Source organism: Pinus tabuliformis, chromosome J (assembly GCF_031772625.1).
Source record: "Pinus tabuliformis cultivar Carrire ecotype Pingquan chromosome J, CPIR1, whole genome shotgun sequence".
Classification (NCBI taxonomy): Eukaryota; Viridiplantae; Streptophyta; class Pinopsida; order Pinales; family Pinaceae; genus Pinus; species Pinus tabuliformis.
Window position 1 is genome coordinate 1,631,534,479 of NC_142295.1, and position 23,633 is coordinate 1,631,558,111.

Sequence of the window (23,633 nt, forward strand, 5' to 3'; positions counted from 1 at the left end):
AATGAAGGGTTATTGAAGACTAAGCAAGGACACTGTGTGCAGACCTATTGAAGCCATCATCGTTGAAGTTGGTTGAAGACCTTTTGGAGCACCTGTGAAGTATTGTTTGGAGCTTATCTCACATACCTTTGAGTAGCATATCTGAAGCATTTTTGGAGCAACCTTTGAAGAGGCTTAGAGCAGGTGCAGAGCTTAGTGCTGCACATTGTAGACACATTGAAGATTTGTGGAGATCATTGGAGACCATGATGCATTGGTCATCATGAGGTGACTTGGAGAGATCTTTGCTTGGGTATAATGAAGAGCAGTGGTGACACCTTCTATGAGACAAGGTTGTCATTGATGATATGACATGATGATTAAGTGAAGGGATTGCTGAAGATTGACAGGGCTCATTGAAGAAGACTTTGGGAGCCGTGAAGAACAACCTAACATATCTTGACAAAGCAAAGCTAAAGGATTGGTGTCCTTGGAGTTGGTGCTCCTAAACTCAAGGTTGGTGCCTTAGATAAGATAGGGTCGAAGCCCTAGAGGTTGGAGCCTCACTAAAGTCCAAGTAGGTGCTTGGCACATCCCAAGTTGGAGCCTGGGTGTCTTCATCAAGGGTTGGAGCCCTACCCATATTGTACTTGATTCATTATAAAGATTATATTAATAAAAGCGTTTACTTCTATTGTTCATTTTTGTGTTCTAAATATAAGTGATCTAACTGGTAAAAGTAACAATTGAAAAAAAATATTGATTCACCCCCCTCTCAGTATTTCCAACAATTGGAATCAAAGCCAGTACCTTCACTCAAAGACTAACAGCTTGAAGGTTGATCATTAGAACACAAATGGCGAAGCCAAGCAAGAAAATCTCCAATCCTCCTAAAGATGTGTCTCCCTCAACCACCGAAATTGAAGTCAATCAATTTGTGAAGGCTCCATTGTTCAATGGAAACTTTGATATATGGGAAGCAAGAATGAGGAATTTCTTAAAGACTCAAGGCATTGAAGTCTGGAAATCAATGATTGTTGATAGCATGATGGATGGAGAATCCAAGGAACATAATACAAGAGCAATGAAAGCAATCTTGAATGGGCTACCTGATTCTATGAAGGCCAATTTTGAAAAATGTTCGTCAGCAAAAGGCATATGGGATAAACTTCATGATCTTCACTCAAAAGGAGCATTGACAATGATCTCTAGTCAAGAAAATGATGGAAAACAAGAAGGAAATCCAAAGTCCATCAAGGAAAGTGAAGATAAGAGTGATAACATCAAGGCTAAAGAAGACCTACAAGATGAAGAGAATGAAAAAGATTTTGAAGAAGATCTTCTCACTAAACTTATGGCTACCATGGAAGAGATTAACAATTTCAAAAAGGAAAATGAGGAGATGATTTGTTTTTAATGTGACGTAAGTAAAACAAATCAAAACGGTTAATAAATTAAATTTTTAATGGGCCATAGGCCACATTAAAAATTTTAATGCGAAAGCACAAGTCCTCTTTTGATTTAATTCTTTTAGGAATTTCAAAGTCACATAAAATGAAACTTTTTTAAATTTTCGATTTTTTAATGTTTTTTCAATTTTTGTTTTTTATCTCAAATGTCATAAATAAATAAAATTCGATTTACAAAAAATTAAAACAAAAAACAAATAAAAGCAACTAAGAAAACATTCGAATGAGAAGTCTAACCTTAACTAAACATGAAAACATAAGAAAAAACAAAAAAACAAAAAAAAGGAGGTCGAATGTTTTGCTTGCAAGTTGATGGAAGGAAGGAAGCTCGAAGGGTTTCGACAGCGGCTATAACAGAGGAGGAGGAAGACGGAATGAGGAAGGGGAGCCGAGCAGCGAGAGAGTGCAGAAATGGAGCAACGGGATAGGCAGATCGATGAGTAGCATAAAGAGAGGAACTTGAGGGAGGACGCAGATGATAGCAATGGCAGTGGGAGTGCAGGGCTGTGGAGTACGCAGACAGCAGAGATGAGGAGTCTGGGGAAGAGGACGCGAGTGGAGAAGATGACGCATTTTTTGCAGGAAGGGAGAAGAAGTTGCGGACAGGAAAACGGACGAAGAGAGCAGGGTTTCGAAGGCGGGAGCCGCGCGAGAGAATGCAGAAATGGGGACGCTGGCAACCAGCGAAAGCAAAGGGAATGGAATGACGGCTAGGGTTTGGAATGGAGCAAAAAACGTAGAGGAAAAGGAAAAACGCAAGAACAAGAAGGGTTGTGGGTTGGAGTAATGGAGGGATAAGGGTTTTCTACAAAAAAATTTGAAATGAAAAACCCAGTCAGCAGATCATAAAACTCAGTCAACAGATAAATGGTAGCCAGAAACCCCTTTAAAAAAAATGCAGAAATCCTGATTAAAATGTTGAATCCTCTTGCTTCAGATTTATCCTTGACACCCTTATGAAAATTTCCAAATCCAAGAAATTTTAAACCCTTGGACTGCAAAAAAAATTGAATAACATCCCTGAAAAATTATGTGAATAAACCCCAAAGATCCAAATCTTACCCTCGAGGGCCTAGATTTAGACTCTACACAAATTTATTCCTCAGATCTGTAGCTGCACGACAACAAGAAAACACCCAAACGATATATACAATGATAAAAACTAAAACCCAGAAAAACCCATGTTAGAAAAATAATTACAAAATTTACAAACTGCGGGCTCTAATCACCCAAATCTACCATTATGTTGCACAAAAATTTTAAAAAAAATAATAATAATAATAATAATAATTTTAAAGGTGCTAACTCGAAACCCTCATGCATCAATAAAGTAGAAAAAAATATTATGATAAGCCCGGGATTAATTTTGTTGGGCTCTTCAGAAAACACAGATCAGGAGTTAACTGGTCCAACTAAAAGCTTCCCCTAACTCTCGAGGATCTAAAATCAAGATTTCCCTGCAAAACTCAATCCAGCCATCAAAATAGAGCGAGAAAATAATAATAAAATTCAAACAAATAGAAATACCTGCTATTACGTTCAAAATTTAAATTATTATTCAAACCTCAGTGACTGAGCAAGATACCTGTATTCAAATCACTCTTCAGAAGCTATCATCAATGGATTTAGAGAAAATTATGCATGAAAAACAACACATCTTACAGTATTTCCATGAAGAGTAACACTAGCAAAATTTAGCCCCAATGTCTTTCTTTATTATCCAGAAAAAAGATTACACAAGAGCTTCTTGCTAAGCACACGACTCAGAGATCGGATCCATCGACTGACAAATGACTTCCTATTTAAAGATAAATCCTCCAACGGCTAGTTCGAGTGATCATCGTCAAAGCAATCTCGACCGTTGATGAAAATTTAAATTTCTTTTAATCTCATCTGTCGAAATATTTAAATATTTGAGGAAATTCGAATTTTTTCATTAAATGCATTTTAATTAACTCAAAAATAAAAAAAATTGAGTTAATTTCCCCAAAAATTTGACTTTGACTTAACCCCCAAGGATCAAAGGTTTAAAATTTGGCAAAATAATTAATTTACCTAAGTCCCGGGACCTTTAAAAAATTAATTTTTTAGGACTGACAAATTTTGTCTTTGGAGAATTTAAATTTACCTAAGACCTAGAATTAATTAAATTTCTGGTTTAGGATTTTAATTAATTTTTTTGGCCAGAAAATTTAATTAATTAACCTATGAGGGGATAAATTATTTTTCCAACCCTCAAGACACTTTACATCATGATTTTCATATTTTTTACATCATAAAGAGGAAAACACACTTGTAATAGACCGTCACAGACTACCAATTTCTGCAACACAAATATAATCCAGTAAAACAAGCAATTTGTAATAAAATAGTCTAACCAAATAGTTAAGATTATTCCCAAATTAATTTTACATAGACTCGATCTAGAACACTAGGACTCGCCTAAGATCCTAGTGACAAAATCCATTCCAGCTTTGGGGTAAGACTGGAGGAAAACTCTGTCGACCATCCGAGAATGGATTGGTGAGACAAAAAACCTCTCAGAATGTAGATCATCACTAGAAAAGTAGGTTTACCTAGGTTGTTACATACATGACACGGATCTGCTGAGATTATTTACATCATATACATGCAGAATGGGTTTACATTATAACATCTTGGAAATCAGGCTGATGATGATAGTTGAACGGCACGGACACATTGATCAGGCGCTATTCCTTGGGGTTAAAAAAAAGAGGGTGTACTGCTATGGGTTGTTGACACATAGTGGTCAACAGGGCCAAAAAATTCAAAACTGTTGTAGGTCCAAAAATCAGAGTTTGACCAAGACTTGAAGATCTTTGACCATTGTTGACTTGGTTGGATTTGACTTGGTTAAGGAAGGTTTGAAGGAGGGTTGACTTGGATCTTGTGGGAGATCTTGGTCTTGGTTTTTGGGTCTTGAATTTCTCACTTTGATCTGATTCTATAAGAAGAGGAGATTGGTTGGGTTTTCCCACTTGTGGGATTTTCTGATCTTCATGGTTTATGTTTTGGGTAATTGTTTGATGAAGAGAACATAATAAAAGTAATAAGAACCCAACACATATTCACAAGCAATTATCAAGTAAGAGAAGTCAACTCTCATTTGTTGCCCTATTGATTTCTCAACAACCACCACCGGTTGAGACCTTGAGTTCTCCCACCTTTTGGTCTGTGGTCTTCCTTAAAAACCACCATTTCAGAGAGAACATTCAGCCAATTGCTTCCATGCATCTTTTCCATTTTTGTATTTCATCCCTCTTCTTGGACTCATAAGCACCCCTTCAGATTAAGGGGGGGAATGTGGGACACCTAATCCATAAGGGTTGGCATGTAAGAACTCCAATAATCACGGAAATCCAAAGTACCTCTTGGAATATGAAACCAAGAGTCACACAATGTATTTAGGTTCACGCAATGTATTTATATGATCACTATTGTGAATAATAAAGCAATTCATACTTATCTTTCATATCTGGTTGCACATTCCAACAAATGTAACATTCGCATGACCCGTGAAAATTGTTCTTGTTCGAATCCACAAACACTGCACTAAAATTAAAATCATTTTTGCATTATTCACAAAGTCCTCAGTGATGGCTAAGTTTGACACTACCTTTGAGAGCTCATGAACCCCTCCATTTCAAAGAGGACTTTCATCAATCATGTACATATTCTAAGATCTGCCCATTGGCTAAGAATATATTTTGCATGTTCTGAGAACCTCGTTCCCATGCAGCTTCATTTCCTATTGATCCATTTGTTATAACAACAAATGGATAAAGTGAAAAAAGAAAGGGTTATAACATGAGTAAAATAGAGTTTTAATTACAACAAATTTCTGCAGTAAAAGAGCATATAACAGCACTATAAACCCTAGACATCAGTCCTAGAAAATCGCTGAAAATGTTTAAAATTGACCGTTTGAATTTTATAAATTACTCCAGGACACTTACTAACCATAGAACTAAGACACCAAAGCTATTTAATGTTGAAAATGAAAGATTTTGTTGTAATTTAATCCTAAGATACCGTAAAACAATAAAAGAAAATGAATTTTGATGAAATAATGATTGTCACAAGGGAGAAGTTTTCAGTTGGAGGTCATCGCCCTCTTCTAGTAAAGTGTGGCATTTCCTGGGGTTGGTTGTAATACTAGGGAATGCTTGAAAAGTAGTATAATGTCCATTTCCCCATCAAAGGTCCACCTTTCAGTAGTCCCATGAGAAGGGGCTAGTAAGCTCGAGGTTGGTGCTAATGAAAAGAATGTTAAAAACAATTATAAATGTCAAAATGCAAAAGAGTAATAAAAGGATACATAATGCCACAAAAGCTGAGGCAAATTGACCAATGCCCCCTCATGTGAGGCCATAATTATGAAATGAAACACGAGGGAAAATAGAAAATGTTTTGTATGGTGGGGATATGGACATTATACGGTATACCATTTTTCAAGCATTCTCCAGTAATACAACCAACCCCAAGAAATGCCAAATTTTACTAGAAGAGGGTGATGACCTCCGACTAAAAACTAAAAACAAGGTAAAAAGCACAAATAAAGAATGCCTTGATCCATTCAACAAATCTCCCAATGATCACTAGGACGACCCTTACATATGAAAATAGCACACATTATGAAGAATGGAAATAATGTACCTCAGAAGTATGTGGCACCATAATCATTTGACCTGAATGAGAGCTGAGCAAGGCATTGGAGGCATCATCAATCATCTGTACAGTGGAGAAATATGAAGAACATGTGTAGATGCTGGCTGGAAATCTGCATCGTGGGAGAAAAATTCTCTTGTAGTTACCCATGCATGTGGATAGGTAACAGGTCCCATCAATCTAATCATTGTGGTCATTCCTTGGACATTGATAAAATTATCTTATCTTATATATTATTCTAAGATTGTACTTGTAGTTGGATCCCTACAATATATTGGGTTTCTTCTTGTTCTTTTACCTATGGGTTTACTTTTGTGCTCTTCAGAGACAATTTTCTCTTATTACTCATGTTGGCAAGTTGTGCTTTCCAGTCCAATTGACCTATTTTTGTTCATTTGTTGATATTTATATAGCTTCATTTCATTTCATTGATTCTAATTCAAAGGTGAACACACACTATTAGTTATGATATTTTTGAATTTTTCTTATAACAAGCAACAGGGCATGAACATGATAGTGGATGCCACAGAAGAAACTGGTGAGGATATTCCATGTTTGTGATTGGAACTAAACTACTAGTCCACCAAAGTTGCAGCAGTGAACTGACTGAAACAACTGAAAATACCCCATCAAAATTTGACAAGTATGTCCATTCAAACTAGGACAAAAATTAAACTAGGAAATTTGACCATGGAATGTTATCATTAGGAGATTCAAGGATTTCAACAAAATGAGTGGATTAAAGAGAAACTTTGCCTCACTGGAAAAAACTCAATGGAAAAGTTGAGTTTGTCCACTTACTAACTCACTCACTGCATATGGATTGCGCAAGGCAATGATTTTTCCCAATTTTTCCAATTTTTTCCAAGTTTTATTGGTTGTTGATGTTTCTAAGTTTTTCTGGTCCAAGTTTACACTTGTAAACATTTTTTGACATTTTCTGATATTTTCAATATGCTTCTTTCTAGACCCTTGGCAATGTACTCACCCAAATGGTACTTGCAACATTGAGGTTTCCAGGGTTTTCCAGTAGTCCTAGCCCGACACATAGGAAATAGCTAAGTATAACTTGGTCTAGTATAGAGATAGGAAAAGTGTGTTTCTTTACTATGTACTTTTGTAACTTACAATCCGATAGTCATGATATGTTCTAGACATGAAGTGATCCGATGGTTCATTCTCTCCTCGGTATTACCAACACATGATCCATGGCTTAACACCTGATTGGTCCATGATCTCTATTTAAAGAGCATGGAGGGTCATTTGTAGGGTGACCATTCATGAGAGAAGCTTATATAAATTTTCTTTCTTTTATTAATAAATTGTCTGAAGTGGTCGTGTTGGCTCAAGCCGTGGACTGTTTGCCTCTTTGAGAGTTTTAACCACATCAAGAATGCTGGTGTATTGATCTGTGATCTGTTTGTGAGCAGTGTCGTTTGGTGTTCTATCTAAGGAACTTACCCTGTAAATTCCTACATGGTATCAGAGCTATTTGAGGGCCGCATCCATTAGTGATCCAAATCCGAAGCCAGTACAACTACATCTGACTGTCGTTTCCTAGATCTATTGTTTTTTACCGCTTTCGGGCCGAGAGGACTGCTCTATTGTGTTAGGAGCATCTGTTCCAGTGAGGAACCCCTTTCGTTTCACGCGAAAAGGTTTCTGATAGCCCTAGCTACGTCATTTTTAAGATCTAGAGGTATATAGTCTTTATTTGCAGTTTTAGTTATTTATCTCTCTGTTTATTTCGGTTTATTTATCTCTCTGTTTTTTATTACTGGATCTATACCTTTCATTTCTGCATATGCTCTTTGCCCGCGACTCTATTCGATCTAGGCAAATCAGACAGAAAGGAAAGATTTTTCTCATGCCTATGCTCTTTTCCACCGCCTTAGTGTGATCTCGGAAAATCAAAAACATTGAGAAAAATATTTAGTTTCCGGCGAAAGCTAACTTCAAGCCATAAGGTTTCGTTTTTTTTTGCATGTCCGTGTTGGGCTATGTGGTTTTTTGTTTTGTAGGAAAAAAGGGTTTTTTCAAGTAAACACGCACCCCAAAGCTTCAGTGACTTCAAAAAAAAAAAAAAACCTTCCTCTTTTCCAAAAATTACTAACCTTTTAAACTAGCTCACTTGGTCCAAAGTTACTTTATGAGAATAGAGGTCTTGGATTCAAGTCTTTCTTTTTGTTGAGTTACTTTTCCAAAAAGCACATATAGCTTAAGTTTTAAAGTTACTTTATGTAAAAGTGTTCTCACCCATTATAAAAAGTGAGTCACTTATAATTCTAAAGTCTCTTTATATTTTATTTAAGTTACAATTTAGTGGGTAGCTCATAAACTACCATTGTAAAAGTGACTTTCACTTTTTTATAAAAGTGGGTCACATAAAATCTTCTTTTTAAAGTGAGCTAATTAGATTAAGTTTAGAAAGGGGGAGAAATTTTTTTAAATATAACATTATCATTCACTTCCACACATTCACGCACTTCGTCGGCATCTTCAACAATTTTTCTTCAAAAAGCCATAACTTCTTCATCCGGAAAACGTTTTCCGAGCCGTTTTTTTTAATCGGCCTAATTTTTCAAGATCTTTCCATTGGAGCACTTAGCTTCAGCGTCTACAGCTTCAGTTTCTGTTAAAATGGAAAATCCATGCCAGGTTATTCTCGACAGCACCAACTACTTGCAATGGGTGTCCTACATAGAGGATTTACTTAGAAGTAAAGGTCTTTATAGAATAGCCTCAGGCCAAAAGTCTAAATCTAAAAATGAAGATAAGCAAGCCAAATGAGAAAATAGGCAAGATCAAGCACGTGGGTTGATAGGGATGTCTGTTTCTCCAGACCTTAGATTCCATATCACAGAACTTGATACCCCTGATGAAGCAATGAAACAACTCAATAAAGTTTTTGGAATTAAAAATAAAATTAGAGCCCATCAACTCGAAATTGAATTGCTTACGTTGGACCCCAATAATTTCTCTTCCATTGAAGATTTTTTGTCCAAGTTCAAGACCCTTAGGCTTCTCTTGGAAGGTGTTAAGGTTAAGAAAGAAGATGGTAGCCTTATCTATTCCATTCTTATTAAGTTGGGACCAGCCTACTTTGTATTTGTTTCTACCTTCCATTCTACTAAAGAAGCCTTTATTTCTCAAGGACAAGACTACAAGTCCCCCTCTTTTAATGCCTTTTGTGATTCTTTAATAAGAGAACAAAAAAAACTCTTACATCTTGGTCTTCTTAGTCTTGGAAACTCTTTGCCCAACAGCAACCAAGATCAAAGAATCCTAAGAAGCAGCATCCTAAAAAGAATGGTCCTAAACCAACCAAGGGTCCTAAGCACCTTCAGTCTCAAAATGAAAAAAAATTCAGCAAAATGATAAGGCAAATAAAAACAAAGGGAATAAGACTGATAGACATTGCAACTTTTGTAATCGAGATGGTCACTTAGAATCCAAATGCTTTAAGAAGATGGAAGCCTTGGAAACAGCAATGAAGAAGCATAACATCCATTTGGAGCACTCTTCAACTTCAACTTCATCTTCAGGAATAGCACTTTCTGCATGTGGTTGTCAAGCATCTCGATCTGGTTATGCACTAAATGTATTTTCTTCTTCTCATTCTCATGAGTGGTTCATTGATTCTGGAGCTTCTTATCACATGACCAAAAACAAAGCCACGTTTTCTTCTTTAAATGATTGTAACACCAAAAATATATATGTTGGTGATGATAGATCTCTTAGTGTTGTAGGGACTGGAACTATTCATCTAGACAATGGTCAATTTAATGATGTATTATGCGTTCCAACCTTATCCTGCAACCTTCTATCTGTATATCAGAAAACTCATTCAAGTGAAGGTAAAATTGTTGAATTTTCACCTCATGATGTTGTAATTAAGGACCTAAGTGATCCTAAACTGATTTTAGTTACTGGCATCGCTAATGATTCTACAAGGTTGTATAAGTTTAACAACTTTGGGTCATCGACTCTTCTCTCGGTATTTGTTGCTCATAATGATGAAGTGAGCAAACTTTGGCATGAGTGATTTGATCACTTAAACTATCGCTCCCTTAAAAATCTATGTAAAGAAAATATGGTGACAGGTATTCCTATGGTATCTTGTAGAGATGGTGTTTGTTCCGGATGTGTACTCGGAAAACACCATTGGGATGGTTTTGAAAAACGTGCCTCTTGGCACGCCTCAGCCCCTTTACAGCTTGTGCATAGTGATTTATGTGGTCCACTTCCAGTTGTTTCATTCTCTGGCTACAAGTATTTCTTAACTTTCATTAATGATTTCTCCATATGCAATTGGGTATACTTCTTAAAACTCAAGAGTGAAGTCTTTAACATGTTCTTGGCCTTTAAGGCCTTTGTTGAGAAACAATCTGGACAACAAATTCTTAAGCTAAGATAATGGTGGAAAATATGTTAACATCAAATTCATCAACTTCTGCACTAAGCATGGAATTCAAATTCAACATACTATTCCATATACTCCACAACAAAATGGTGTAGCTGAAAGGAAGAATCGCACCTTAAAGAAAATGGCTAATTGTATGCTTCCATTTAAAGGACTTAGTCTTAATTTTTAGGCAGAAGCAATTAATTGTGCAAATTACATAATAAATCGCACTCCTACTAAGGTTTTAAAGAATATCACTCCAAAAGAAGCATGGAGCTCAATTAAACCAGATGTAAGTCACTTTCGTGTTTTTGGAAGTGCAGCATGGGCCCATATTCTTGATGAGAAACATAAAGCCTTAGAACCTAAGAGCGAAAAATGTACTTTTGTTGGATATTCTGAAGATGTCAAAGGATATAGACTTCTTTCACCTAAATCCAAAAATGTTATTATTAGAAGAGATGTAAAGTTTGCTGAAATATATCGGCCTACAAGCCAGTTCGAGGAATGTGCCACCTCTCTCTATCCCTTTTACTTCTGAAAATATTTCTTCTTCAGACGATGACAGCGACGATGACAATCCTCCCCCACCTTCTCAAGATCCTCCTTCAGCTCCTCAGCTTCCAAAATGGGTCCGTGCTACTCAGGATGCAGCAGGTTCTCTTGCAGGTGATCCTACAGATCAGTGACGTACACGTTCTCAGTTCGATAGAGCCTCTTATTTACTGGCTCAAGCTTCAGCGAATTATGATCCTGACACCTTTGCAGAAGCTTCAGGCCATCCAGATTGGGACGCAACTATGAATGAAGAATGTCATTCATTATTGGCAAATGATACATGGGATCTTATTCCTCTTCCAAAGAGAAGAAAACTTGTTAGATGTAAATGGGTTTACAAAACCAAGGTTGGACCAGATGGAAAAGTTGATAAACATAAAGCTCATCTTGTTGCTAAGGGCTTTTCACAAGTTGAAGTCATTGACTATACTGAAACCTTCTCCCCTATTGCCAAAATGAACTCTATCCGCCTTGTTATTTCCCTTGCTGCCTCTTTCAAATGGGAAGTCCATCAGATGGATGTTAAATCTGTCTTCTTGCATGGGGACTCGCATGAAGAAATCTATATGGAACGACCTCCTGGCTTTATACAAACAGACTCCAACCTTGTATGTCGGCTTAAGAAATCCCTTTATGGTCTCAATCAAGCCCCTCGGGCTTGGTATGCCAAAATGGGTAGCTTTCTTTTAGACACTGGCTTTTCTAGGTGTCATTCTAACAATATTGTCTACACTAAGAAAGTGGGTAAGTCTCTTATCATTCTTGTTCTTTATGTTGATGATCTTATCCTTATTGGTAGTGATCCCAACCTTATAAACCATGTGAAGTCTAGCCTTAAAAAGAAGTTTGAAATGACAGACTTAGGACACTTGCATTATTTTCTTGGTCTTCAAGTCTTGCAATCCAAAGAAGGTATTTCCCTTTCCCAGTCCAAGTATGCCTGTGATCTTCTACGCCACTTTCACATGGAAGATTGTAAGCCAGGCCCTTCTCCCTTTTAGTCTGGAGCCAAACTTTCAATCACTTGTACTCCCCCTGAAGTTGATGCTACCTTATACCGTCAGCTTGTAGGAAAACTTTTGTATCTAACCCATTCCCGTCTTGACCTTTCCTTTGTTGTTGGCCCTATTGCTCGGTTTATGCAAAACCCACATGAAAGTCATTGGAAAGTAGCTAAAAGAATACTTCGTTATGTTCGAGGTACAGTTCAGTTTGGGATTCATTACAGTGTAGAAGCATCTCTTCTATTGGTTGGTTTCACTAATTCCAATTGGGCTAGTGACCTTGATGATCAGAAGTCTACTGCAAGTTATGTCTTCACTCTTGGTTCTAGACCTATTACATGGGCTTGCAAGAAACAAAGTGTCATTTCTCTTTCTTCAGCAGAAGCAGAGTATCGTGGCGTCATAGAAGCTAGTAAGGAAGCCCTGTGGCTTCGTCAGATCCTGTCAGAGTTTGGCTTTCAGCAGCAGCATCCGACTACACTTTGGTGTGATAATCAAAGTGCCATTCAACTATGCAAAGATCTAGTCCAACATCAGCGCAGCAAACACATTGAACTACACATGCACTGCATCAGAAAGTTCATTCATGACCATGTTCTTTAAATGCAATATTGTTCAACCGCTGATCAAGTTGCAGACATCTTTACAAAGGCTCTCACAGAAGCGAAGTTTACTAAACTTCGTTTATGGTTGAAATTCAGGAAGTTGTCACTAAGGGGGAATAGGCTTTAATGCCTCCTTCCTTCTCCTATTGTGTCATATTTGTACATCCTCCAATCCTATCCCAAGTTGTTCTTAAGGGGGGATGTTAGGATATTCCGACATATAGGAAATAGTTAAGCATAACTTGGTCTACTATAGAGTTAGGTAAAGTGTGTTTCTTGACTATGTACTTTTGTAACTTACAATCCGATGGTCACGATATGTTCTAGACATGAAGTGATCTGACGGCTCATTATCTCCTTGGTATTACCAACACTTGATCCATGGCTTAACACCCGATTGGTCCATGATCTCTATTTAAAGAGCATGGAGGGTCATTTGTAGGGTGACTGTTCATGAGAGAAACTTATGTAAATTTTCTTTCTTTTATAAATAAATTGTCTGGAGTGGCCACGTTGGGGCTCAGGCCGTGCACTGTTTCCCTCTTTGAGGGTTTACCCACGTCAAGAATATTGGTGTATTGATCTGTGATCTGTTTGTGAGTGGTGTCCTTTGGTGTTCTATCTGAGGAACTTACCATGTAAATTCCTACATGAGGAGACTCACAACAGATACCGACAAAAACTAACATAATCTAGATGTATGAAAATATTACAGTCAAAATTACATTACACTTGTTGAGATTCTTCAATTCATGCACAAAACAAGCATATCAAGATTCACTCTAATTTTGTTTGAGGAAATATTGCAAGAAAGCAATTGGAATTGTACCCAAAAACAACATTATAACAGATATATTTACTATGGTTCTACCTCGATATGAATTTCAAAGTCGTGGACTCCACCTAAGTGTTTCCATAATATATTGAACAAATAAGATTGATTACTAATGTAATGTCAAGATGCGAGTGGGAATAAGAACGAGAATGCGAATGGAAGGAGAAACATGTCTCCCAATCAGGTTTCCATTAACATATTCCAAAATCGAATTTGCAATGTCACAGCTCTCCTTTGTTAGATCGTCCTCCCTCTTCAACCCCACCCACTTGCAGATGTCACAATACCTTCAACCCCTGCGGACGTTGCAAATCCTCCTCACTGCAAATGCTTCAACAATCTCGTGACGTGTTTCCTATCCACACAAACGTATAAAAATAAGACAAATGAACTCAATGCTTGACCTTACCTTCCAAATCCTGCAACTAGAGGGATTTCATTCATGCCTCTATAATCTAACAATGATTCATAATTTGCTTCAATTTCTCTCCCATTTTAATGTTTGTTTTGTCCTTTTGCGTGCATTTTAACTCGACAAAGTTATGCTTTCTGCATCTCTGTTTTCTAACACCAGGGTAACGCAGGAAAAGGGATAATGTTGTTGATGACCATTTTGACAAAGTGATGAGTTTGGCAGAGAAGGAATTGTTGGCGACCACCAAAAGGGGTTTAATAGTTTGAATATGCAAGACAGTCCTATGACAAAGAATCACAAGTTGAGCCTCCCCAAGATCAACACAACTACAAAGCTCTTCATGTTACAGGAGGTGGAGATTGGAATTAAGAAGCTGAAAACAAGAAAGGCAAAGAACTTGGTTGAACTTCCAGCAGAGTATCTAAAATGGGGAATGAACACTCTTGCACCGCACATCATGGAAATATTCAACAAGGATTCCCAAGAGACTGGACATCTAGCCTAGCAATACCCATTTTTAAAAGTGGATATATTAATAATCCTTCCAATTATAGAACCATTATGATCAATCATTTGTTTGCAAAGCTTTTCGGCAGCATGGTAGAAAATAGAATCAGTAAGTGGGCAGAAGTAAGAGAAAAGAGGGCAAAAGGACAAGTGGGTTTTAGGCTGAAGCATTCTACAGTGGATCACAGTATCATGCTAAGACACATCATTGAAAAGGTTTGAAGGGTCAAAGAAGAAGTATTTTGTTGCTTTGTTGACTTCAAAAAGGCATTTGACACAGTTCCTATAGATAAGTTGCGGCGTAGAATGCAAGAACTTGAAATTCCTTTGCATTATAGAGTCGTTGTCCATAGACTTTATAAAGAGGTGAAAGTGAAAATTAGAACCTCAGCGGGTATTTCAGAAAGCTTTAAAAGTGACATTGGAGTCAAGCAAGGTTGCCCTCTATCCCCTACTTTTTTTTATTTATATATTGATAAATTGGAAGAGTGACTAAATCCGCAAAGTGGAGATGTTGTTCGGTTGGAAGAGTTTGTAATAAAGCTTATTTTCTATGTTGATTATCTTGTATTGATTGCTAAATGGACCCATAGATTGCAAATGCACCTATATGCCCTTGAGAATTTTTGTAGAGCAGTGGGGATGCAAGTCAATACTAGTAAGACCAAAATAATGATTTTCAATAAAAAAATGAAACATAGCCAGCATGAATTCTTCTTTGAAGGCAACATTTTTGAAGAAGTAAATAAGTACAAGTACCTCAGGATTGATTTCAACAACAAACTTAATTGGGAGGACTGCAGAAAGGAGAATTTTAGGAGGGTGGAAAGCATTATATGCTTTTCAACACAGATGTAGAGAGCGGAGTTATGGGATTGGAAAAGGATTAAAGTGCTTTTTGGACTCCTAGTTTGTCCACTGATGCTATATGGGTGTGAATTGTGGGCTAGCAGCACCCCGTCTCAAAATGGAAACAAATTGAGAAAATCCAAAAACGCTTGATCGTGAGCAAGTTTAAAATAAAAAGTTTGGTAGCTTATGAGATAATGTTGAGTGAAACACGACCAACTCCCATTGAAGCAATAGTTATCGTGCGGCTCATAAGATATCTAAAAAGAATTGAGCAAATGGGAGTAGGTAGATGGCCTAATGTTATCTTCAATGAAGGCATGAATGAAAGAAATAAAGAAAACATGGATGAGACAAAACTACACATGGATGCAAAAATGGAATATCTACCTCAATGTATGTCCCACAAATAGCAAGGAGCTAAAGAGTTTTGTTATGGAGAAGTTTCGTAAACAAGTGTGGGGAAAAGAGTTGGGTAGAAAGAAGTACTATATTGAGGAATTCAACCCTACCTGTGATCTCCAACAAAAATAGTACATTGGAGCTAGCATTCCGTGAAGGGCAAAGGTTCTTACTGCTCAATTAAGAACCAACTCGCATCAACTTCGGTGCGAAGCAGGATGGTTGAAAAGGCCTAAAGAAGCTTGGGAAGAACGGATGTGTACATTTTGCACCTTTGGGGCAGTCAAATTGGAAAAACATTTCATTTTGGAATGTGATGCGTTCGAAGACCTCAAAGAAAGTTATGGAAATATGTTAGCATGTTTCTTGACATTGTCTTTTCAGCGAGGGGATTGTTAGAAAGTTGGGCCAGCTCATCATCCATTTGAACAAGAAAAAGATTGAATTGCAAAAGGCAAAAAACAGGAAAGTGGTAGTCCCATAAATGTCATTTCATTAACTAAATCAAAACATTAGTTAAATAAAAATACAAAAAATACAAAACCCAAACAGCAAAGACGAGAGAGCCCCACGCACCCTCTGACGGTGTCGACCATTTCAGGCGGGCGTTCCCTTCTAACCCTGTTAATGAAAATCCCATACAAGTCCTCTGCGGGGCCATAGTGATCAGCCATGTCGAAAGTAGTGAAGCCATTGTCAGCGTATCTGAGCATGGCCTCCAAAGCATTGTTGCGATCGATCTTACCCCAACCACCGCTGGTCTGCCACATCCCATTAAGAACTCTGCAGATATCTAACTTGTCGTCGCCGTGCTCAACCACTGTTCGCCATTCCGTGGCGGGAGGAATCTCCACATTAAGTTGGCACCTCGAGGCTTTTGTGTTCCACCGACGACGCTGCGCCTGGAGCTTCTTACCATCTTTAACAATGCCCACCAATGGCGTCCCTAAAATTCCAAAGCTTAATCTCCAAGGGCATGGGCCTGGAATCACAGCGTGAATAGTCGTCATGATGCCCAATGCCTTACACGCTTCTCCTACTTCTGCGGGGTTTCGAAAAAACTGTTATCCATTAATGGCTGTTTTGAGAATGTGAATGACGGGAAAGATATTTTCTGGTTCGAAAAAATTAACGAGCGGATTTTGTTTTGTATTTGTGGCTGGCAATTAGAGGAAGTTGATAAAACTTTGAAGGTTTGATTATTGGTTTGTTGTTTTTACAGGAGTGGGAAAATTTAGAGTAATAGTGGGATAGTCAATGTTGGTTAGCTTATCACGGTTATTAATAGAAAATTATTTTATTGTATGTTTTAGTTTTATTAGATGTTTTTGGTTTTGGGTTATTAACATGTTTTGTTTTTTATTATTAATTTGTTTTCTTAATAAAAATGAGCTATTATCCAAGTATAAGCACTTTCAGTAATACTCCATGTCGAGGCTTGGTCCACTTTTGGGAGTTGAATGAATATGTGTTTTTTTAACTTTTGGGTCATATTTAGACTAAGGCAAGGCTAGCTTTAATGTTGGATTAAAAAAAATTGTTCACTTGTGAGAGGTTTAGTGGAGTCTAGACATATCCCATAGTTCTCACTCTCAACTTGTCCCCATGAGATTTGAACAAGTAACGCTAAGGGAACTAAACCCCACACAAATCCACCAATCTACACCTCGTGGGCAAATAAATATAACCTTATGTACACCTAACTTGCAATGGATTTTATGTATTGGGGGTTTGGTCTATTTTGGCATAGCATTATGTCGATAGGGTGGGCATAGAGGCAAACAAAGAGGACCTTTGTGTGGCTTATGTAATGTCAAATATTTGTTGTATGATAAGGAGATAGGCATTGTAGAATTAATCAAGTGAAGGTGTATCAATATTGGATTACGAATGGAAGGGACCAAACTAATTTTGTGATTGACCAAAGATCTTGGGCCTTATTTTTCAAATATCAAATATATCAATCACTTAGGAATAGTGTTATGGAGTTATTTTCTTTTTACCTTGTGAACTCACTTATATCCTTTGCCTAGCCTCAATTATCAAAATGGGATAGCACTTTATATTATACCAGCCTAGATTTATCTTAACTTCAGATCTACCAAGCACCAAGAGGGATCAAATCTCTCTCCTGAGGTGCAAACCTCTTTTAGAGTGAAAAGAGATTTAATCTCTCATGGCACTTGGTAGATCCGAAGTTAAAATGGATCTAGGTTGGTTTAATTATTAGCCTTTAAATAGGCCACATTAGAGAAAAATGCCATAGGAAAAAACATGGGTTGGAGTATGAAAATGTTATTTTATTTTATTCTATTTTATTTTGACCGAGTCAAAATGTTAACATTACAACATCTCTATCATACTAGGTTGGAGAGCACCTTTATGTGCAATAAACACTTACTTCATTGTCTTTGGAAGTTTTTTTCTTTCTTTAGGCTCTATATATTTATTGAGAAGTAATCACACTTTACAAACCAAAAATGGCTCAATAACAAAGCATAACAAATGCCCAACATATAGAGGTATTGTAACATTGTTATGATTGTTCAACTAGAACTATGGTGGCATGTCAATGTTAGACCCAAACTTGTACATGAGATAACCTTATAGGCATAAAATTGTATATGTGTGTGTGTGTGTGTGTGTGTGCAACATCAACGGCATCAAGGACTACATCAATCCTCACCCTACTTTTGATATCATGTTGTTGAAAATAGCAACAAGAAATGCTAAATATAGAAGTGCTAAATTTAGTACTGCTATAAATAGCATTTCGAGATACCTTCCTATTTTAGTTAGTCCTTGAACTAAAATAGAGAAGTAAAAATTAGAATTTGATCTTAGCAGCTGTTTGTAAAATAATTAATTAATTCATCTTGAGTTAAATAGTTGTAGAAAATCAAACATGAAGTCTATGTGGGGACATGCAACAGTTTCTCTATTGACTGAGGAATTTATCCATCAGTTAAAAAGATGAGTTGTAATATTGAGTTGTAATTAGTTGGCTCAGTTAACTGAGTCAAATCCAGTTAGATTAATTCAAACAGTTTGTTGAATTAATTGTGAGTTCAGTTAGTTAATGCATGCATGCATGTAACTATTGCACTTCAGATAACTGAATATTCTCTCATAAATAACTCATGCATGTCAGTTCAGACAGAGACCCAGTTGAGATCAGATGGAGGGACAGTGTACTATCAATTGCAGGAATATTCCATTGTGAATATCTCTTGCATGCAGAAGGAATTCATTCCTTGGAGATTGTGCAGTTACTTCTTCAGTTTAGTGAGTGTGATAAAGGCCAATTCACACAGGTGGCATCATTGGACCCCATGAAAAACTATGCAAGGAAATAGGAGGCTTGGAGGGCTGAGGGAAGGCATATCTTGTGTCTAATCAGTCTTTGAGCTGTATTGTTTGATTGCAGAGAGAGCAGGATAGCTTGTGAGCTGATTCTTTTTGTAAAACATATTTCCACTTGTATGATAATACAGAGATTGGGGTTTTACGTTGAGGCTTTCCCCGGGTTATTCTTCTGTGTTTATGTGTGATTTATTTCTCATTCTCAGTTATATGTGTTCTAATTGATCTTGCTCATATTCGATTAAGCTTCCGCAAAGTTTGTTGTAGAAGTATATCTTGTATTTTGCTTTAGTATATTGCATAATATTTTGATCTACAATGGGAATTTCTACATGGTATCAGAGCAAAGGTGATCAAAGCGAAGAAAAGTATACAAGAAGGGAGAAGTTTCAAGTTTCAAGTCCCTGAATATAGAAATCGAGTTCTTATCACATTTCAATTCCACCAATGGCGTTCAACAGTTTAAGACTCGAGTATGCCCTTAATGGCAACTCGAATTATATAACCTGGAAGGACCGCATGGAAGCAGTATTAGAGGACAACGGTCTAAAGGACTTCATTAATCAAGAAGTCCCCAAGCCGACTAATGCTACAGAATTGGCGAAATGGAAGAAATGTGTAGCTAGAACAAGGAAAATCCTCCTGGAGGGAATTCGAGACCACATTGTCTTGAGCCTCCATGGGAAGGAGTGATCTGAATTGGATCCTAGAACACTCTCTAAGTTTTCATGAACTCTTAAAAATCATGCCAAAGTTTCAAAGTCTTATAAAGATCAAGCTATCAGAGATATCCTCGAAACAGTTGCAATTTGTGAACAGCGCGGAGCAACGAGGACCCTCGGTCAAGCGTGCAGACCGTCGGCCCATGGTAATGCGCGCTGCCACAAATTAGCAAAACTAGAGGTCAATTTAAGAAACGGGGGTAGTTTCTGATATGTGATTAGCGACACATGGCAAACCCCTCAAAGAAGGAAAAGCCCCGAGCACCCGGACCCGAAAAGTTATAAAATGCAACAGATATCACGCTAATTCCATCAGAAGCGGGGTCCCACAAAAACCGGTAGAATATCGGAAGGGCTTCAAGCGGTAAGCGGTTTCAACCGAGTCCTGCCCGATGCCACACAAGGGGTGCCACGCGTCCAGTGAAAGAGAGAGAAAACCGCTCACATCGGACGGGTAAACGTCATGTTACTTACCCGCCCAATATGAATGATGACCATAGGATCTGGAGGCTCCAGATCAATGGCGGAGATGCGTTTCGATGGATGACCGAATTTGACAGGGTCAACAGACAAAGTTGTATAACATTTGAAGTCCAAGGTGGATGATACGTTGGCAGAAGGTCGTGTTTTGTGGGCATTCTTGGAGTTAACGGAATAAACGGTCGTTTTGAAAACGTCCAAGAGAATTGACACTCAGTTCGTTATGAAATAGGTGGCCACCTCCTTGTGAGGCGTTATACAGTGATGATTACGCAGAATAGAGGGATTCAAACAGACAAAGGCAGGGGAACCGGAAAGTCGGGAAGCAGAAACGAACAGTCAGAAAGCAGATTGGCTTTAAAGCCATGAACTGACAGAGGAAGAGGGAGGTAAGTTAAGAAAGCTAAGAGCATAGAGCAGAAAGAGGAAGCCGAGTTGACCTGCAGAAGCAAAGGCAGCATCGAACTAGAGTTAAGACAGAGCCAGAGAGTCTGTGTACTCCAGAGAAAGCTTGAGAGGTTCAAGTGAACTCCTCTGTATAAGCCTGTCATGTATTGAGTCTCAGATTGGACTCGTACCATTGTGACCAATAGAGGTCAAGATTCAGTAAGGAGAGTCTGTGTACTCCAGAGACTTGGGGGATCCAGGTACAGTTTTGCTTATTTATATGTGTTGGGTGAGACTCAAATTGAGCTCACTATTGTAAAAACTCTGCTTTCAAAACATAATAGAGAGGCCACCACTAAAGGCTGGACTAGGAGACATAGCCTAGGAGTATTGGGTGAACTCCTTATTAAACTTGTTGTGTTTATATGTGTTGCCTGTTATGTTTCTTTAATTGCTTCATTGCCTGTGTATTTGCAATCTTATCGATCTGTTGCACAAAATAACATAGGCACATCCATGCACATGAGTCTGTAATACCTTATTGTTTGTCTTAGATCAATTTCAGATCAAGTGGTATCAGAGCTCTAGGTTGCTAATGTTAGACAAGCTTGTGCTGGATTTTGTTGTTGAATGCTAACTAGGACAAAGCTCAAATTATGAGAAGGAGAATTGGTTGAAGCTAACCCAAAAATTGGAAGAGTCTATCCTAAGAGGAAAATGGCAGAAGAAATTCCCTTGGAATCAGACCCTTAGTTCATGGATAGTTTCATGATCATGAGAGCCATGGTAGAGGAAATGTATAGAGAATTTAAGAAAGGTAGAGATGAAGATTCATCAAACTCTAAACAAGATAAAGGAGCAGAAGAATCTCTTCTCAATGACCATTCTAAGGCAAAGGGAAAGAAGAAAAGCTTCCCATGCCTTCTAATAGCCCTGAAAATAAAAAGAAGGCATCCTTGATTAAATTAGATGTTAAATTTGATTTGCCAATATATGGTGGAGAGTTGAATGCAGAGAAGCTGGATAATTGGATTCGACATATTTATGTGTATTGCATGGTGTAGAGCATTGATTCAAACATAAGTAAGATTCAGCTGGCCAACCTACGCCTTGGAGGCACTGCCTTGGTATGGTGGGAAGGCAGGACACAAGTTGACATGAAGAAGCATGGTAAAATCCTTTTTGTCTAGAGTGAATTTGTTTCTGCAATTAAAAAACAATTCTATCCACCAGCTTATATGCAGCAAGCTATGATGAGTTCGCAAACTCTTCGCCAATTGAAAGGGCAAAGTGTACAAAGTTACACCCAAGAATTTAGAATAAGAGCTTTGATTCTAGGCATTTCGTTGGACTCACCTAAAACTCTGCTGAAGTATATAGGTGGTCTACATAGTTATTTGAGACATACCATTCTCATGTTTAATCCTACTAGCATAGATGAGGTATCTGTTCAGGCTACACATCTAGAGGCTAGGGGCAAGAATGTGAACCCAGAAGTTGGGGGATCATCAAAACCCACTACAAGCAAGAACAAGGAAAAGAGAAAGCAGAAATGGAAAGAGAGGAAGGAAAATGTTGTACAAAAGACCAAACCTTCGTGCACTCACTGTAAGAAGGATGGGCATGATGATGAACACTGTTGGATTCTACATCCGGAGCTGAAACCCAAGAAGTATAATGGCAAAAAGAAGAAGACTGTTGCAGCTATTCAGAAGGATTTGGGGTTAGACTCAGGGGATGAAACAACAATCACAGCTACAGGTATAAAAGGTTATCCGCTTTAGAGAACACAGAAATCAAGAAGCAAGTACAGGAGCTGCTCGAAAAAGGGTTCATAAGACCTAGCATATCACCATTTGGGTCTCCAATTGTTTTGGTGAGAAAGAAAGATGGCTCATGGAGAATATGCATTGATTACCGAGCATTTAATAAGATAACAATCAAAAACCGTTATCCCCTTCCTCGCATACATGGTCTATTAGATCAGTTGAAAGAAGTTGTTTACTTTTCCAAGTTGGACTTGCACAGTGGCTACCATCAGGTCAAAGTCGCAGAGCAAGATGCATGGAACACTGCTTTCAAAACAAAGCAGGGACTGTATGACCATGGATTGGATTATCATGTTAAGGACCAACTCTTGTATCATTTTGGAAAGTTATGCATTCCTCAAACTGAAAGAGTAAAGATAATTCGAGAAGCGCACACTTCTCTAATATCAAGTCACTTTGGTGTAAGTAAAACAGTTGCACAGCTACAAAGATTTTGTTATTGGCCAAAAATGCGTGAAACAGTTTCTAGATATGTAAGAGGGTGTACCATGTGTGCTAAAAGAAAGCCCAACAATAGAAAAGTAGGCTTGTACACTCCACTACCAGTTCCTTCTCATCCTTGGGAAAGTGTTTCCATGGACTTTGTTGGGGGACTGCCTAAATCTAGAAAAGGTCATGACTATTTATATGTTATTGTGGATAGGTTCAACAAAATGTGTATTTTAATACCTTGTAACAAACATATTACAACTGAACAAACAACAAAGTTGTTCTTTCAGCATGTATGGGTTCATTTTGGATTACCCACTTCCATTGTATCTAATCGAGATTCCCGATTTGTTGGGAAATTTTGGTCGAGTCTGTGGGAATTGATGGGCACTAGACTGAAGAAGAGCGCAACCTTTCATCCACAAATAGATGGCCAAACAGAGGTGGTCAACCAGATAGTGATCTAGTTGCTCAAAGGATATTTCAACAAGCATCCCAAGCTTTGGGATGAACATTTATGTTATGTGCAACATGCTTACAACCAGGCTAAACATTCTTCTACACAAAGATCTCCTTTTGAGACTTGTTTTGGTTTCATACCAAGGTCTCCCTTGGATTTTGTCTTTGGTAAAGACATAGCGGTTGATGGACGCAGTGATGTGGACAAGGCAACTAAGTTCATTGAACAAATCCAAGAGATTCACCA

The 23,633-nt window shown here is 37.8% G+C and overlaps 1 protein-coding gene across 1 annotated transcript in view; it reads right to left on the reverse strand.

Annotated features, from left to right (window-relative positions):
• LOC149233748 (flagellar radial spoke protein 5-like) overlaps positions 1-16,876 on the reverse strand; it is an 81,477-nt gene extending 64,601 nt beyond the window's left edge. Inside the window, exon 1 of the mRNA XM_089379845.1 lies at positions 16,294-16,876. Coding sequence (XP_089235971.1) covers positions 16,294-16,727 — 434 coding nt within the window. The 5' untranslated portion in view covers positions 16,728-16,876. The remainder of the gene's footprint in view (positions 1-16,293) is intronic.
• Positions 16,877-23,633: the final 6,757 nt, after the last annotated feature.